Here is a 16,601-nt window from a genome sequence, read left to right on the forward strand (position 1 = left end):
GTTATGTTGCACTAAGACCTTGCAATATCAAGAGGGCACCAGGCAAATGTGGTGGCATACCTTGGCGTTGAAGCTGTCTAGCTTGTGAGTGATAACTGGGACTGTGAAGTCAGCCTGTTCTTTGAATTTCCTGAAGTGCTTCTTGAATTAAGTAACAGTTCTAATGTTATTCAAAGGGTTTGCGTTCTAAATGTGTGTGTATGGGTATTGTTTCCTTAGTGTCTGAATCAAGTTTATTCAGGCTTATTGGCAACCTGGGTGTTGTTAGTACATTCCTTTCTCATTATGCCATAATCTATGAAAATTTTCTCTAGCAAGAGACTGGAATCTCCCCGCTTTTGTGCTGCAGGACTCAGCCTGTCTTGGTGCATTATTTATTTCCCCTGGGAACTTCACAGCAGCAGGAGGAGAGAAAACAGCTCCTTCTCCAAGATCACAGCTATTCATCACCTAAGCCAAAGGAAAATGTCTATTAAATATCACCTGCACAAAGCCTGACAAGGTAGTAATTACCGATTCTGACCGTGTGTGTGTATATATATACACAAATGGTATATATCACTATATATATCACTATAGATTACAGTGACTATAATTTACATTCATCTGCAAAATTTCCCTGGGATACAGGGAAAAGGCCTGAGCATTTTTCAAAGGAAGGCTCATATCCCAACAGAATATATGACATATCCACCATCCCATTCAGGATCTACTTTCTGTGCCACCTAAGATGGTATAAAATTATGATAACAATATGATACATGTAAATGGAAAGTCAAACCAAGACACATTCATTTGATTTGTATTAGTTTTTTTGATGCAGTTCAGCAGTTTGAAAGAGGAGGGAAAGCTAGAAGCACATACCCTGACAACTCCAGCACATGATTCATTGTTTGAGTATTGCTGCACTGCAGAAGGCTTAAGATCATTATCTTGCTAAAGATAGTAATTTATTTGATAATGAGCCAAGCTCCACTAACCTTATGCAGATGTTGGGCAGGACCTGAAGCTGTGAGCAGTGGAATAACAGTACCACAGTTCCTTGCACGCTGGGACATAACCTGTGGCTCTGTGACGTGGCTGCTACTGCAGCAGAAATTAGATATAACAATATTATTTCTAAAATGGACTCTAAGAGCCCATCAGCAGGAGCAGGACAAGAGCAAGATTTGGGCTGAGAGTTAAATTCTAGGTATCTTTCTCAGCAGCTTTCAGATGTTAGAAGATGGAGGAATTATTTTATTCTTTCCACTGGTATTTCTAATCCATTACAAAACTAGCAATATTTCCTTAAATTATTACAAGCAGTAAATAAAAAAATCATCTTGCAAGATCTACAAAGAGAGAAGAGGGATATGCTAGAGAGGCCATGGGTAGGTAGCAGTGAAACAGGTTTTAGTACAGCTTCCAGCTGTCACCTTCATAAGGAACACAGGAGATGGCTGACAACCTGGAGCACACAGGGGGATCATGTTAACACAGAGAAAGCAGGAATGATAATGTTGCTCGAGTCAGGCCTTGCTGGGGCCCTACCTTTTATACTGCAAGTGTTTGTGTAAGCCTAAAGGAGACTGCAGCAGGACGGTATTTTAATAGGCACAGCTCAGCGTGACCCAGCAGAGCAGGAGCACGAGCAGACCAAGAGGAGAAGGGAGTGGGGGACTCCCTTCCACCCATGAATATTTCACGCCTCCTAGCTACCATGCAAGGAAATGTGCAGGGAGATGGGGTCACCTCCTCACAGTTCACCATATGGTGTCCTCATCTACCCCCTTAGACCTGACCTTATAAACATCTTAAATCTCTGTGATTTCTATAGCCTTCCCTGGGTATTAAGATTTTTTTAATAGCCTCTTCCTCCCAGACGACTCAAGTGTCAAGTAGTGAAAGATGCCAGACAAATTTTCAGCTAGGGAGAGATTTGGTGGTTGAGAATTAAAAGGCTGAAGAATAAAATATGAGGGGAACAGGAATCAGAGATTAGGGCCTGGATTCTGCTGCTGGAACTGAAAGGCTGTTGGAAAGCATGGGGGGAAGTTGTTTCTGCTAATGAACACGTGATGACTCTAGACATATTTGAAACTCATTTTTAAATACATCCAAATGTTCATGATTGGGAAGACAGCCATGGATCAGAACTAGTAGGCAGGTAATAGAAATCGTCCATTGAAGAAACCTGAGTGCTGTGCAGGGCCAAGCGTGTTTATGTTACCTTGTAGGCTTTCCTTCATAGCCTCTCCAGGGATTTTTAATGATGCTGGGCAGCCAGGATGGGAGGGGGTCACTTCTACCAGACTGTTCCTCTAAATACATAGGAGGAAGAGTCCCCCCCATGTCACCCTCCAGAGCTGCAGGTCAGATTGGTAGTATAAACCATAATACTGGTGGTGGTAAGAGCCCACAGTGGGCAGCAATGGTGATGGGGATCCGCAGAGCATTGCTTTCCTCCAGTGGTCTTGGAGAATCCCTGTGTTTGGCTCAGAGAAGGGTAGAAGAGAGGAATTTTCTAACAAGCATGGCAGGCCATCGTAATCCTAGTTGCAGAACTGGGACAGAAAACTGTTCTGCAGTTTCAAACCATGCTGGCAATGGGAATGGCAAGTTCAGCTTAGTTCCAGGATTATTTACTTAATTTTAGTTGCTTTCCATAATTGTAATCTATTTTATTTTTTATGTAGAGCATGTAATTGTACATTATACACAGACCGCTTGCCAGCTTTAGCTTCTGTCTCAGAATTAACCGAGCTTTTTATTTGAGTGAGTCTATTAATCAAAACATTTCCATGATTTAACTTTTTATGAAAATGGTAATGTTTCTTCCTCTTGAGATCATTGGCTCAACTCTAGTGCCAAACATAATCAAAAGTTACTGCTATGTGAGATCTGTTGCGTGATCTTTATGAACAAAGTAGAAAGCCTCAATCCAATTTAAACTGAACAACTGTTCACTTTATAAAACTATCATTTAGTTTGAAAATAACAGGAGGAAAGGACATTCAAAAAGATTATAGTAAAAATATTGGTTAGATAATTAAGTAACCAAGGATCGCATAGCATTTCCTTGTCACTGGAGAAAAAGAAGTATTTTTAGTAAGCTCTTGTTCCTTTTAATACTGCAAAACTGATGCAACTCTGAGAAGGCAAACTGGCTTCCAGGGTATGTCCCAGGACGTCAGCCCACTGACAGTGTCTGTAGCGTCACCGGTGTTTGAGGCCATGAGGTTGTGATGGATTTCCATATCGCTGGGGAAATTACAAGACTTGCAGTTAGATAATATTTATGTAACATATTTGTAATATATATATAAAATAATATTTTAATATTAGTAAATTGTTAGACAAATTTTGCTTTCCTTAGTGGTAATGTCCCATTGATGATCTGCTGAGTAAATTGAGCAAAATTGTATACAAATACAGGACCTCATCCAATGAACACATGTTCACCCAACCATTATGTTTCCTTGTATTAATTATTGTTTGTAACACGTTTCTAAACCAGAAAAGTTTGTCAGGGCTGAAAATAGCTGTTGGTTGGGGGGGGGGGGGGGGGGGGGGGCAGTTTATCAAACCACTGTGGTGGTGGAGTGCCACCTAGTGATGTTCTTCCTTACAACAGCACGGTGTGAAAGGAAACGCATTTCAACGCCGCACTCTCAAGGCATTCCTTTATCAGTTCTTCTTACCGTTACCTTCCAGTGTCCACAAGGTTCATTTTACACTTTCCAGAAGGCATGTACTGTCATGGTCCCTGCCCCAAATTGCTTACATTCTCCTGGGTGATGTTATGATGAGATTTTACTCTACTTATTTATATCTCTGCAGTAGCCCATAAATCCTTACACTCAGGAAGGGATAACTTATCATTTTCATGCCACTACAGTTTAAAATGTGCATTAAATTAGCTGCCTGAGGGTTGTGACCTCAAATAAATCAGTGAGCAAATATTTCTTCTCTAGTAACCCTTTCTGCATGCACGCAAACACACCCCACTGATGCGAACCTCTCTTTTATGCAGCTGGTGAAACAGGTGATTCTGCTTATTTACCATAAAGTATGGGTGTCTCTTGAACAAAGTCAAATATTCAGGGAAATAAATAACAATCTTTTCAACGAACTGAAACTTTCTGGGTCTGACTTGTCCCTGCTGTTAATGGAGATTTATTTATTTTTATTTAAGGCGATTTTTTTTTTCTTCTTCTGTAGCTGTGCGAGTTTTTTGCTCTTACTTGCAGAAAGGTTTTCCCAGAGCTGGGAACATAGGCTTAGCTTAAAAGGGGGTGTTAAAAAGTGATCCCACTTCAAGAGCTGCATCTTGTCTAGAGGTTCACTCTATGACATGAGCACATCATTTATAGCCATGACAGTCACAACACTATTGCAGGATGGCAGATGTGGTTATTTCCACTTTACTGATGAATATAAAGCACAGGGAATTTTAAGTGCCTGGTCCCAAGCTACCAGAAATTCTTGCTAAGGTCAGAAGCCCAGATGTCCTCTTGAGCGTCAGTCCAGCTCCTCGGTCATGAACCTGTCGAGACATTCTGTAGGTTTGTTGTGGAATTAATTCAAAGTAAGTATTTGAGGCTTGTCACAGATTTGTGTCCTGTTTGCACTTAAAAGTAGGCGCTATGAGTTGTGGTGTTTTAAGGCATGGTGGCTGTCTTATCAAAAACGGGCATTAGCACGAGTTATCACAGACTCCTAACAGTCACCCTACTATGTCTGCACTGCAGTTAGAGGTGCAGCTACCATGACGGTGAACTCGTCGAATTTGAATGAATTTAGCTCAAATAGTACTTGTTGTGAAGACCAGCCTATACAGTCACCCTTAGAGGGTCTCACAGGACACAAATCACCAGGAGTTTGAAAAAGAGAAGCTCATGGGAATTCCTCAATAAATGGGTATAATTTTTGGACATATTTATGCTGTTACCCACAAGTGCAAACATGAACCTAAAGCACAAAGGTAAGTACCTCCCTTCATAAGTTTCCACTCCTGTTTTGTTGTTAAAGCCATAAGAAAGAGTGTAATAAATATCGAGGTTATATATTTAAGATGTAAATTTGAAGGTTTTTTGTTAATCTTTTTTTTAAATTCTGAGCATATTCCCTTCCTCCAGCAGTATTTTGCTAGCAAAATTAAAATCACGTCTTTCGAGATTTCTTTACACGTGCAGCTGTTTTGTTCGAAAGGTCTAAAAGTTTGGTTCTCTTGAGACTCTGCAATCCTAGAATCAGGGAGTTTACCATGGTCATCTTCCTGGTAATTTTATTATGTAAGAAACATCAGTACAAAAGAAAATGAGGAAAAAGAAGAGTGCAAAACTTAGAAAAGGAACTTTATTAATTTTATTAGAAGTGTGCTTTGAAATGATTGAAACTATGTATGTATGCATGTAGGATATTTTGTAAATTGTCATACATCTAGAGAATATATTATAAAATGTGTATTATTCTCCAGTTGTAATGGTAAAATCAGACCATTTGAAAGCATCCATTTGAAATTGCCTATTTTGCCATGTAATCAGTAAAATGAAGCACTACAATTCAGGCTTCATTAAACCAGGAAGAGAAAAAGTTTTCCATCGTCATTATTAGTTTCAAGTGGTACTTTAGGGTCATAACCAATATCCATTCTGCTAGGGAGTATACACATGGTACAAAACATTCCCTGCCCTAAAAAGCTGTCAGATGAAACAATTTGTGACCCCAGAGAGATAAAAACAACTATGTCAAGGGTGAGCTGGGTGTGGAGCAAACAGCAGCAAGCGATGGTTGAGCACAGCTCCCCACGTGCAGAGCCACTGGCCTGTGTTCCCTTGTTCTACACCACGGTTTGTACATAATCATTCACACGCACAGACAAGCTAGTGTGGATAGTCTGGTGCAAGGAAATGACAGAAGCCAGGCTCCAAATGTAATTTGCGCCCCAAAACCGGACAAATCCCCTTTCACCACTTTCCACAGGACCGACCCTGCCTCCCTCTGTGCCTTGAGGGGACGTTTGACTCTTCCTGCTGAGCTGCTGCACCTCGCTGACCCCGCTGCTCCGCTCATGGAGCAGCACCTGGCCTTTCATGTCAGAGGGGAAATATTCCTCAGCGTCGTTGATTAAAATCTCTGACGGCTGAATTTCAACAGCAAGATGGACAGCTGTGGAAGAAGGCCCCGAGGCCGAAGGGGCGGGGGGGTGACCAGGGTCTTCTGCAGGGCCGCGACGAGCCTCTCTGAGTAGCCTCTGGGCCGTGGGCCCACTTAGCGGACCGGAGCACACGGAGCCCGCAGGGCCCCGGCGGCAAACCCGGCCTCCGCGCCCCGCGGGCCCCCACCGCGGCCACAACAACGGCCCCTCCCGCGGCCCTAACGGCCCGCCCCGCCGCGCTCCGGCCCCGCCCGCCGCCGTTGCTACGATACGGCGCGGCGGCCTCCGCAGCGCCGCGGCCTCGGGCCGCCACGGCACCGGCACCGGCACCGGCACCGGCACCGGCACCGGCACCGACCCCTCCCGCCCCCAGCCCGCCGGCAGCATGGCTGAGGTGAGCCCCCTCCTCACCCTACATTCCCCACCTTTTTTTTGGACAAGACGAACGCCGTACCTCAGAATAAGCCCAACGACATCATCTATATAATCTATATACCATATTTATGTGTCGAGTTACTTTTGTGAGCAGAGCTCAATTAGATCCTGTGTTGAAGGTAGGAGCAATTAGGCTATTTGTACATAGGCAGTAATAACACTTAAATTTTAGGAACACCTGCTACTTTTAAGATCGTGGGTGTGATTCCCCCCCCACACCCGTATGCTGTTACTGCTCTTCTTTTAACTCTATTTATGATCACAAATGTAAACGAGATCAAAACTGAAGGTTTGACGTTGGAGAGGAGGATGAAATAAGAACAAACCCAAACGCGTTGCTGTGAGTGCCAGAGCAGGTTTGAAGGTGTTACGCACCAAATTTCAGCCATGCCGCGCAGACCGCCCTTCCACGCCAACAGGAGCGTGGGTTTTAATATTCAAGTTGCCTTTGCTGTTTTCCCATTGAAGTTTCTGACACAGAAAAAAAACCTCAAATCAGAGCCTTGGCAAGGAGGGGGGATTTGGAGCCAGTGCCTCTGCCTCGATGCGTCGCGTGGCCTGGCCTTTCTTTCATGTTGTAAGGGTCTGTTTTCACCCTTTTAATTTCAGGTTTTCCCGGTAGTGTGAACTTATGTACTCCCCCACAAAAAACCCAATGAAACAAATGAAACGTGTCGTTTTGCTCTCAGAATTTTTTTTTTTAGAATTTTGAAAATTCTCACCTTTAAACTCTTTGTGTTCAAATGGTGAGTAGGGGCCTGAAGCATTTTTGAAATAGCAATCCATTAGTTTGGGGGGGAGATACGAGGGCAGATTTTTAAGGTTGTGGGAGCTGTGCATCTCATTGCCTCTCCTCTGTGAGGCGGGGTCGCCATACTTCCATGGCCGGCACTAACAGGAGAGCTGTTTTCCTATCCAAGTGAGTCCACCTCTGAGGTGCGATTATAAGGACATACCTGGACTTCAGATCGCAGCGTAGAGACGTTCCAGTCAGTTTTGAGCAAGCTTGAGTAATGGAAGCAATGTATCTGTGACAGCATGCAGCATCCCGCGGGCTGATTTATCTTGCTGCTTAGCAGATCAAGCTAACACCCAAGAAGTGGCCATACTGCCTCCACTTGGTATGATTGTGTTCCGTTGAAGGCTATAATGGAGGCTTATTTTAAGCTGTTTTGAAAAATATTGGTGGAATTTGGTGTCCAGCAACCAAGCTGGCAAAATCTGGCGTCAGAACTGAGCTAATGTCCCCTGTGAAAGGTTAAACAGTAGCATTTCCTGCAGAGGAAGGATTGGCTTGCATTGGCATTACTGGAGCTTTCAGATATGCTTATCTGCAAGTGATTTGCTAGCACTGTCTGCATAGAAAGCATAAACTAATCAGACTTTAGAGTGTAGAGAACTGGGGAAGAATTGAGGCTGAAATACTGGGCTTCCTGAATAGTTGATGTATTATTTAAACACTATCACAGTGATGATATTTTATAGACCTATCTTTAAAGTAGTTGTGGTACTCAATTACAGGAACTCTGACTGTTAAAGCACAAGTTATTTCAGTAAAATCGGGGGAGATCTGTTTGAAAAATAGCCTGCAACGTGCATATCATATGCTAGCAAGAGAACTGTTATTTCAGAAAATTTTGTCATGATTTCTTAGTAGCTGTTACACACTCAGTATATTGCTTTTTAATATTCTGGGGTCATAAGTGAGATGTTGAATTCCTCCAGTTTGTTGATTATATATCTCATTTCATTCAGGAAAAGTCTGGCAAACCATATCTAGAAGAAAGTGCATTTGAAGCACTGGAAAAAGACTTCCAAGAAGTCATCAATCTACTTCAGGGAGAAAAAACTCTGGAAAAATTCCGAATAGAATATGAGAAGCTCCATGCTGTTATGAAGAAGTCTCATGAAAATGAAAAGCGCCTCATGGAGAAATGCAGGGAGCTGAATACTGAGCTTGTGGTGAATTCATCTAAAGTAGCTGCGCTCACAAAGCTCTCTAAAGATGATCGGGGAACTATATCATCAATGAAGACGGTAAAGTTTTGAATAGAATTAAATATGATCTGCAAATTGTTAATGAAAAACATGGTAATAAGAAAAGCATCTACAAGAACACTTTATTTTTTGTAGAGAACTAGCTGGAGGACTAACTACAGAGGCGGCATCTCCAGTTCTTTAACCTCTGCTTTGCTACCAATCGCTTTGTTTGTTTAGCCTATTTTTACTAGTCCCAGTCAAATTCTGTGTTTATTTGCACTAAACCAACTCCATCAGATTTCAAGTACTCACTAATAGTTTTTGTTTAAGCTTTCCCTCTGTAAAATAGCACATTTCCAACTTAATATACAGTTTTTGAGACTGGATTCATTAATATTTTTGAAGTGCTGCTTGGATCTTAACTATTGCCAGAACATAAAAAATCTACTTACTTGCTGAAATATGGATTGTAGACCAGGGAAGTGTCATCAACTCATGTAAATAAATGTTTCACAGTGTTTTTGAAAAGAAATCCTATATAGCATCTCAATGTGATTTTACCAATTTACTCTGATGTGTTCTTTCTTATTATTGATTTGAACTCTGTCAAATCAAAGTGCTTGACTAGCTAAAAACAGTCAATGTTTTTAGCCTTACAGTGAGGTTTGACTACCAGAAACCTAAAGCTGCCAAATGATCAGAAGACTGTATTTTGAACTTTTTTCCTTCTGATGTTTTAAAAGCTTAGGCTGTGGAACCTAGACAGGCTTTAATTTAGCATTTAGTTGAGAAACCTCCATGCCTTACAATAAAGTGTTTTGTTCCAGTAAAATAAATTCAGTGTAACAATCCAGAGTGATCTATGAGCACTGTAGAAATAGAAGTTCTTTGAAATGAAGTTTCTTGCCCTTAGAATTAGGAAGAAAATACACTCAGAGTAAATATAAATAGCTGTGCTGTCATCCTATGGCTGCAGCCTGCAAGCCCATGGTACTGCTCAAAGCATCCTCAAGGAGGGGGAAAACTGTGTAGAAAATCTTGTTGATTTTCACTGCTGCTAATCAAAACCTGGTAGATGGGTGTCAGGAACCGCAATGATCCTTATCATTTTCTTTCTGCTATCACATGGCAATACTCTGAGTGTGAACAGCAGCAGAGGCAATCCTTCAAGACGTTCCCAAGCTGAGAAGACATTGTCTTAGTAATGTCATAAAACTGAGGAACGGAAGAGTAGGAAAAATAAGAGCCTTTCCAATTTCAGCAGCTAATTGGAAGCTCGGGCAAGGTATGGTTTAACAATACCACCTACTATTGAACCAGCTAAGAGAACTTTCACTTTGTAGTGAAAAAGCTGCTTGACAATATGATCCTATTAAAAATGACGTGCAATGCACAACATGTGACACTTCAATTCTAGTGGTGTCCTGTGGACCAGGTAAACAGCACTGATAGTTTTTCAGTTTGGTTATGAGACTTAGTCTTTCCCTTAAATGTTCAGGAATTATTTGGGTATTGTTTAAAATTTTCATGTCATGTTTTGGGGTTTTGTTTGGTATACCCTTCATATTTCATGTTCTCCTTTCTAAAGGGAAGTTCCATTGCAGCTGTACTATTTCACTACAATTTTACTAACATTCAAAAAATGTGTTTCACAAGTGCCCAAGGCAAGTGTTGAGGAAAGTCCAAGTGCTAAAATAGCAAAGATTATATTCTTCAGCGCTAAATTAAACAAACAATCTGTTCCACTGTTTCATTATTTACAAAAGACAGGAGAATCCTGGTGGGGCTGTTCCTGTAAAAATGGTATAGTTGCTTCAAATTAAGGCCCTAAATCTTGGTGACTTGATGGGTCATCAGGGTAACAGGTGTACAGCCTTCCTCTTCTAGGTCATTGTTTCACATACAAATAAAAGTTGCAGAAGCAAAATTTTTCCCCCTGTGAAGCCTTGTTGTAATCAGTAGGATTTGTTTAGGGGCAGGGGTTAACTACACAGATCAGTGGCTGGTAGGACCCAGGTCAATAATAATCAATAGCTGTTAAGTCTCTGATGGTTGTTCAGTGCTCTGTTTTGTAGTTTTAATAAACCGGACATAATAGTCTGCTGTTTACAGTCATACCAAAGGAGCAAAGTGCCAGGCTGAACACCAAGGGAATACAATTCTCTTGTATACTGATCAGGATACTGATCCACAAGGCAGCACTGGAACAACCCTAGAAGGGGAATTTATAGGAGCTTGTACTGCCCTGCTTGGATTTACCAGGTTTTCAATTTCCCGGAGTATCAATCCAATATACTAAGAAAGCTTTTCAGTAATTCTCATTTTCTGAGCAGTGAAACTGATGTGGTCTTTTGGGGTATTTAATGAAAATAAAGTAAGGCAGTCACACTTTATGAATTCTGCTTCACAATTTCCAGAGTTCCAGTACTTCTCCAAAAATTTTTGAATGATTCTAACTGCAAACATCCAGTGTACTTCCATCTTTAATTATACAACAGACTGCAATGCATGTTACCTACCTAACCATGTACTGCTGTCACCCAGTGATGCTGACATACTCTGTATTATTTCAGTTCCCCTCTCCACTGAGTAATAATGTGAATATTTTTTCAATGAAGGCTTCGACCATCAAAAATTTCCTCCTCTTTACTTTTGAATTTAAAGGAAGTAATCTGTTGATCTGCTATTCAAAGTAAAAGACACAACCAAGAAACAACTACAATGAAGCCCAGTTTTGCTGATGCTGAAGTCTGTAGGAAATTCTTATTTAGATTTTGCTTATTAATGGGGCCGTCATCTGTGCCTGCTAACCTTATTGATGAAAATTGGTTTTATCAATACAAATTCAATAAAATTGTTTTTACACATTGAAAGCAAGATAAAATTCAAAAAGCACAGCTTAGGGTGACCTGAAATCACTGCTTATCTGAATGGCCTCACTGACTTCAGGGGATCACTTTTGCGAATACTGACTAGAACAAAATACTCACTGAAGCCAGTAAGACCTCTCAGAGGGCATATTGATTTTATTCACCAGTTCTATCCCCCGAAACTCCAGTCGCAATGATTTAATTCACCAATTTTAATCACAGTCTAATCAGCCAGCAGGAAGCTTTGATTTAAGTAATCAGCTTTAATCTTATTTTCCATTTGCGTTTTTCTAGAGAAAGGTTGGTTGCCTCTTATTGGTTGGCAAATGTGAAACATGTTTATTTACAGCTATATTTTATGCTTTTCTGCCAGTCAAGATGATACACTATGTCTTCATACCATTATTTCAGCCTAGCATGCATTTATTTAAATTTCATAAGTGAACATTTTTATGTAAGATAATAATGAATGAAAAATTTATTATTTACTAGATGATACTTAATACTTTATGTGTGATCATTGCTGCATTTGAATGGAATTTAGAACTCAAAATTCATAAAATGTAACAATTGACATTAATATTTAAAACTGTTTAAATATGCTTGATACATAAGTGAAATTAAAACTAAATTTTGAATTAAGTAATTTGTTAAGTAATGAAAATACTGTTTGTAGGTAGTGAATTTAATTGACTATAATCTCCTTCAGAATTTCTGAAGAAGTAAAGCCCACTGTTAAATTCTTTATTAATAGGCTGGGAAAAAAAAAGAAGAGCAAACATTCCTGATCTTTAAGCTCCAGATGGTTTCTCAAATTTGGATATGCTAAACTAGTTGAATAAATAAAATGAAAATGTGTTCCCTCTCCAGTTTGAAGAGGCTACAGATGTTATATTTTGTGTTAGCTTTTCAGCAAATTCTGGTAGCCTGTTACTTCTGCTAGTTTGATAGCTTGAATTTTTAGTTTAGGCAGTAAACAGCTAAGTATTATTTATTTGATTTAAAAGAGTTCAATAAATATAGTAACAATATACCGTAATATAGGTATCATCATTTTGAATTTAGTGTTAAATAGGTTTTTTTTAGAACCAGAGATGTTAATTCCAATAAAGAACTGCTGTAAACAATTTGATATAAATTAAATTATTTGATACTTTTCATTGTGGAGTGTTTTTCAATTTTTTTTTCCCTGCCCCATTTTCATATGATGCAAGTAGGAGTTGACAGGGATATTATGGCCTGATGTAATGATGCTTTTGTCTGGCTTTGCTTGGTGAGACTCTAGAGCTAATGTAGAGTTGCACAGCCACACTTGGACTCTAAATCTGTACAAGTCTATCAAGTCCAGAACTCCACCAGCAGCCAGCTGAGAAAAGAACATGAGAGAAAGGACATCATGCTGTGATTTTCAGCTCAGGGACTTCTAGTGTCAAAAGTAGTGTCTTCATTATTTACTGAGTCTTCGGGAACTTCTCTTCCAGTCCAGTCACTTTCTGAACCTATGCATTTTTTTAGCACAGGATTCCAGAACTGGTAGGAGCTTGGTTTGAACCTGTCAAGGAATAAGCCTGCTGTGTGATTCTTAAGGATCTGATTCAAAGGAGAGACACGCAGAGGAAGTAAAAAAATCAAGTGAACCCTCCTCCCCTATCCTGTTTGTGGCTATCAAATCCTGGGCTTGTGAGAGGCACAGGAGTCTGTCATTCAAGTAATTCCATGTGCTGAAATTTGGCATAAGAATTGTGGCTTGTCTAAATATATAGTTAAAATCAAAATACACTAGGTCCTCACAGATGAAAATGAACAGAGAGGGAGAAAAGCCCAGAGTAATGTCTTTTTCTCATCCAAATCAAATTGGATGTTCATTGTCATAACCGCTAATAAGATTTTTACAGACATAAGTGAACTATTTAAGTAGATGGTAGCTTTGTGGGCACAGAATTTTCAGTAAATTTTTAGATATTAGTGGGACTCACACGACCAAAACCTCATAGAGTGAGATTTGATAAGGTTCAGATCTATGTGTTAAAGAAAATGTATTAGAGCTTTTGTGGTGTAAATTGACATATCCTGAATGGCTCAAAATGTTTGCTATACCCTTGTCCAAAAGAAAAGACAACTGGCAAAGAAAACTGTTGTGAATCTAAGCATGAAAAGGCATGAAAATCTATTTTCTTACTTAATCAAAATGCAAGGCAATTAATTTTTAATTTGTTGTTAATTTTCAACCCAATTTAATTTATGTAATTGTTTTTGATTTTGTTCCTAGGAGATTGAAAAGGCCTGGAAAATGGTGGATACAGCCTATGAAAAGGAACAGAAAGCAAAGGAAATGATTAATTCACTGCAAGAGGAAATTGCGCGCCTTACTAACTTAGTGGATCAAGGATCTGGACTGTCCCTGGGACAGGAGTACAAGTAAGTTTTCCCCAAGGAGGGGGAAAGCTTGGTCTGATTTTCTATCATTCTACACCTTGTTTAGCCATTTAGACACTAAAAAGACACTGGAGAGCAGAGAGAGAGGTCTCTTCTGCCTTTTACTTTTCTCATGACTGTACATTTATTGGTCTATGTGTTTATGCAGTGAGCAAGTACAGAATCAGGCTCCGAGTGAGTTCATTCAGCATTGGATTAAGCTGAGAGATCAAATAAAAATCAGTATTATGCGCTTTCTCACTATCTGTCATATTGTTTTATCTGACTAGCATTTCAGCATACTCTGTCTTTGAGAATAGGATCCTGTCAACATTTTTACATATGATGGCAGCGGGGTCGAGTAGATAAGTCAAGGAAGCAGGAGACTTGATTTCTCTTCTGTTCTCAGCTTTGTTATAAGGCATTATCACTGTCTGTATTCTTGTTTGTATTTTATGTTTACACATTTTCATGACTATGGTTTTTTTTTTACTGAACACTTATGCAGCCCCTAGCATAGAGGGACCTAGCCTCAGGTGGAGCCTCTAGCTGCTACAGTGTGCAAATAATACTGATCCTCAGGAGCTGTTCAAAAGCCCTCCAAAAGCTAGTGTTTGTAGTATCAGGTCCTCAGACTGTGCTTGTGCTGTAAGATTAAGTGTAAACTCAAAGATGAGATTAAGTATATTGACCCTATGACGTGTGCACTTTCTATCAAGATTGCTGATGGTTGGTCCAGCTGGTTCTGGCTTGAAATTTTCACACTGGGTAAGGTATTTATTTATGTTATGCATTCAGGATATGTATGGGGGAAGCTTATCTCCCTATGCACTGTCTATCCAGGCTGCATAAAGAAGACTTGTGTCTGTGAGCAAGTCCTTTAGTGTGCTCAAACATTTCCCCTCCAAGGAATGTGCCGGCACATAAACCACCTGGATGCATGCGAAATCCACTCCTTCACCTTTTGGCCCTGAAATGTTCTGGACCTGTGTAACAGGTTTCCTTGGATCTAAAAGCTTGGTCATTAAGACTTCCCCTAGTATAACTCTCCCTAAAGGCAGCTCTCTGTGGCTGCTTTTTGCATTTTCCTGCAAGAGCCAGGAGCCGTTACTTTGCCAAGACCTCACTCCTGCCGTTTCCAGCTGCTGCCCAGGCTGCTGAGACCTGCCTGCTTACAATTTCTTCTTAGATTTCCCTGTGTATTGCCATCCAGTTCCATGCTTAAATACTCTGTCCAGTAACAAGGCCATGGGACTAGACAACTCCTTTGCAGGTTTTCAGCCCTATAGGGATGAAAAACCTTTAGTCTTTTACAACTATAAGGCTGGTTTTTAAGGTTGAGCTTGAATCCGCACTGCTTGGACTTTCTCTCAGATTGTAAATGTGTCCAAACAGGGAATCTGTTTTGTTGTTACATTAGATGACTGTTAGACATAACCCAGTTAGGTTCCCAGTCAGGTAAGCTGGAGAGAGACTAGTTGCAACAACGTAACATTTCTGGTCCCTGAGTAATTTTTCAATGGGCAGAGAAGAAGGAATTTTGTTCCCTGTTACCTTTTTGGGAAACTTAAGGTTTCTTCAGAGCCATGAGGATGTGATATAACAAGAAAGAGTGATTTATTGGACTAGGTTAGCTTTTAAAGCTGCCTATGTTGATGGGGACTACGATCACAGTAGATAGAGCATATAGTTCAATTGACCAGCAGAGCCTTAATCCAAGAGGCGTTTAAAATGAAACAAATTACTTTTAAAGTCCTGTTTCTCACAAAAGATCTTGCTCTGGCATAGGAGGAAGAACAGAAAGGGCCTGTTACACTGTTTGACTATTATTTCCTTGCTTCCAGTATCCGGGATTTGCTAAAACTTAAAGAAGAGATAACAAAGGAGCGAGACCAACTCTTGTCAGAGGTTGTGAAGTTACGTCAAAGTCTAACTCAAGCCACAGAGCTGCAGCAGGATACAGAGAGGGCAAAAAACGAGGCAGATCAATCCGTTACGCAGGTCTGTACAGATCACCAGGTGGTGACTTTAGGCTTTGTCCTGAACCATTCTCCACTCTTGCAATTGATCTCCATTGACTAGTATGCTACTACCTGTTCTTTCACATCTCAAACATTTTCAGGAGTGCTCAGAAAGGAGTCTGTTGTGAATGATTTTTATATTTTTCTCTGCTTCTAGGCTATGTCCTTTGCAAAGTGTATTGTCATGTACCAGCTGCTTCCATAGCTTCCCAATACCCTGAATGAGGCCAAGGTTCCTTTGCCTGAATCATAGTTATCTTTCGTACTGGAGATGTGTTTCTTTTTCTGCGTTGTAAATCCTTATGCCTCCAAAGAACCACTTAGAACATAGACCTGGAATGGAGATCCTAGGTCCCTTGCTGTTGGCAGTGGTTGCCATATGATGCCATACCATCATTTTTAAGAATGTATTAAATTCTGACTTAAAAACTAATTAGGCTGTTTTCTCCCCTACTGCTTATGGGAAGCTTTTCCAGAACCTCACTTTTCTAATGGTTAGAGACCTCCTACTTTCTTCTTCACACTGATTCCTGCCTACTGTTTTTCAGCTTACATAATTTTTCACCTCACCAGTGTCTGTAGAGAGAAGTCATATTCCATCTCAGCTTTACTTTTTTTGTCTCCTCTTTAAGTTAGGTTCTCTGTTTTTCTGACCATCTGAGTAGACAGTTCTTCTTTACTGATCAATATATATAGCTTCCTTTAAATGTTTATAGCAGCTAGAGGTAGAGAAAACTG

The 16,601-nt window shown here is 40.3% G+C and overlaps 1 protein-coding gene across 1 annotated transcript in view; it reads left to right on the forward strand.

Annotated features, from left to right (window-relative positions):
- The first annotated feature begins 6,507 nt into the window (after window positions 1–6,507).
- Window positions 6,508–16,601, forward strand: part of CFAP58 (cilia and flagella associated protein 58) — a 58,550-nt gene continuing 48,456 nt past the window's right edge. The window contains exons 1-4 of the mRNA XM_076338117.1: window positions 6,508–6,536; window positions 8,333–8,614; window positions 13,697–13,845; window positions 15,687–15,843. Coding sequence (XP_076194232.1) covers window positions 6,528–6,536; window positions 8,333–8,614; window positions 13,697–13,845; window positions 15,687–15,843 — 597 coding nt within the window. The 5' untranslated portion in view covers window positions 6,508–6,527. The remainder of the gene's footprint in view (window positions 6,537–8,332; window positions 8,615–13,696; window positions 13,846–15,686; window positions 15,844–16,601) is intronic.

Source organism: Aptenodytes patagonicus, chromosome 5, assembly GCF_965638725.1.
Source record: "Aptenodytes patagonicus chromosome 5, bAptPat1.pri.cur, whole genome shotgun sequence".
NCBI classification, from domain to species: Eukaryota; Metazoa; Chordata; class Aves; order Sphenisciformes; family Spheniscidae; genus Aptenodytes; species Aptenodytes patagonicus.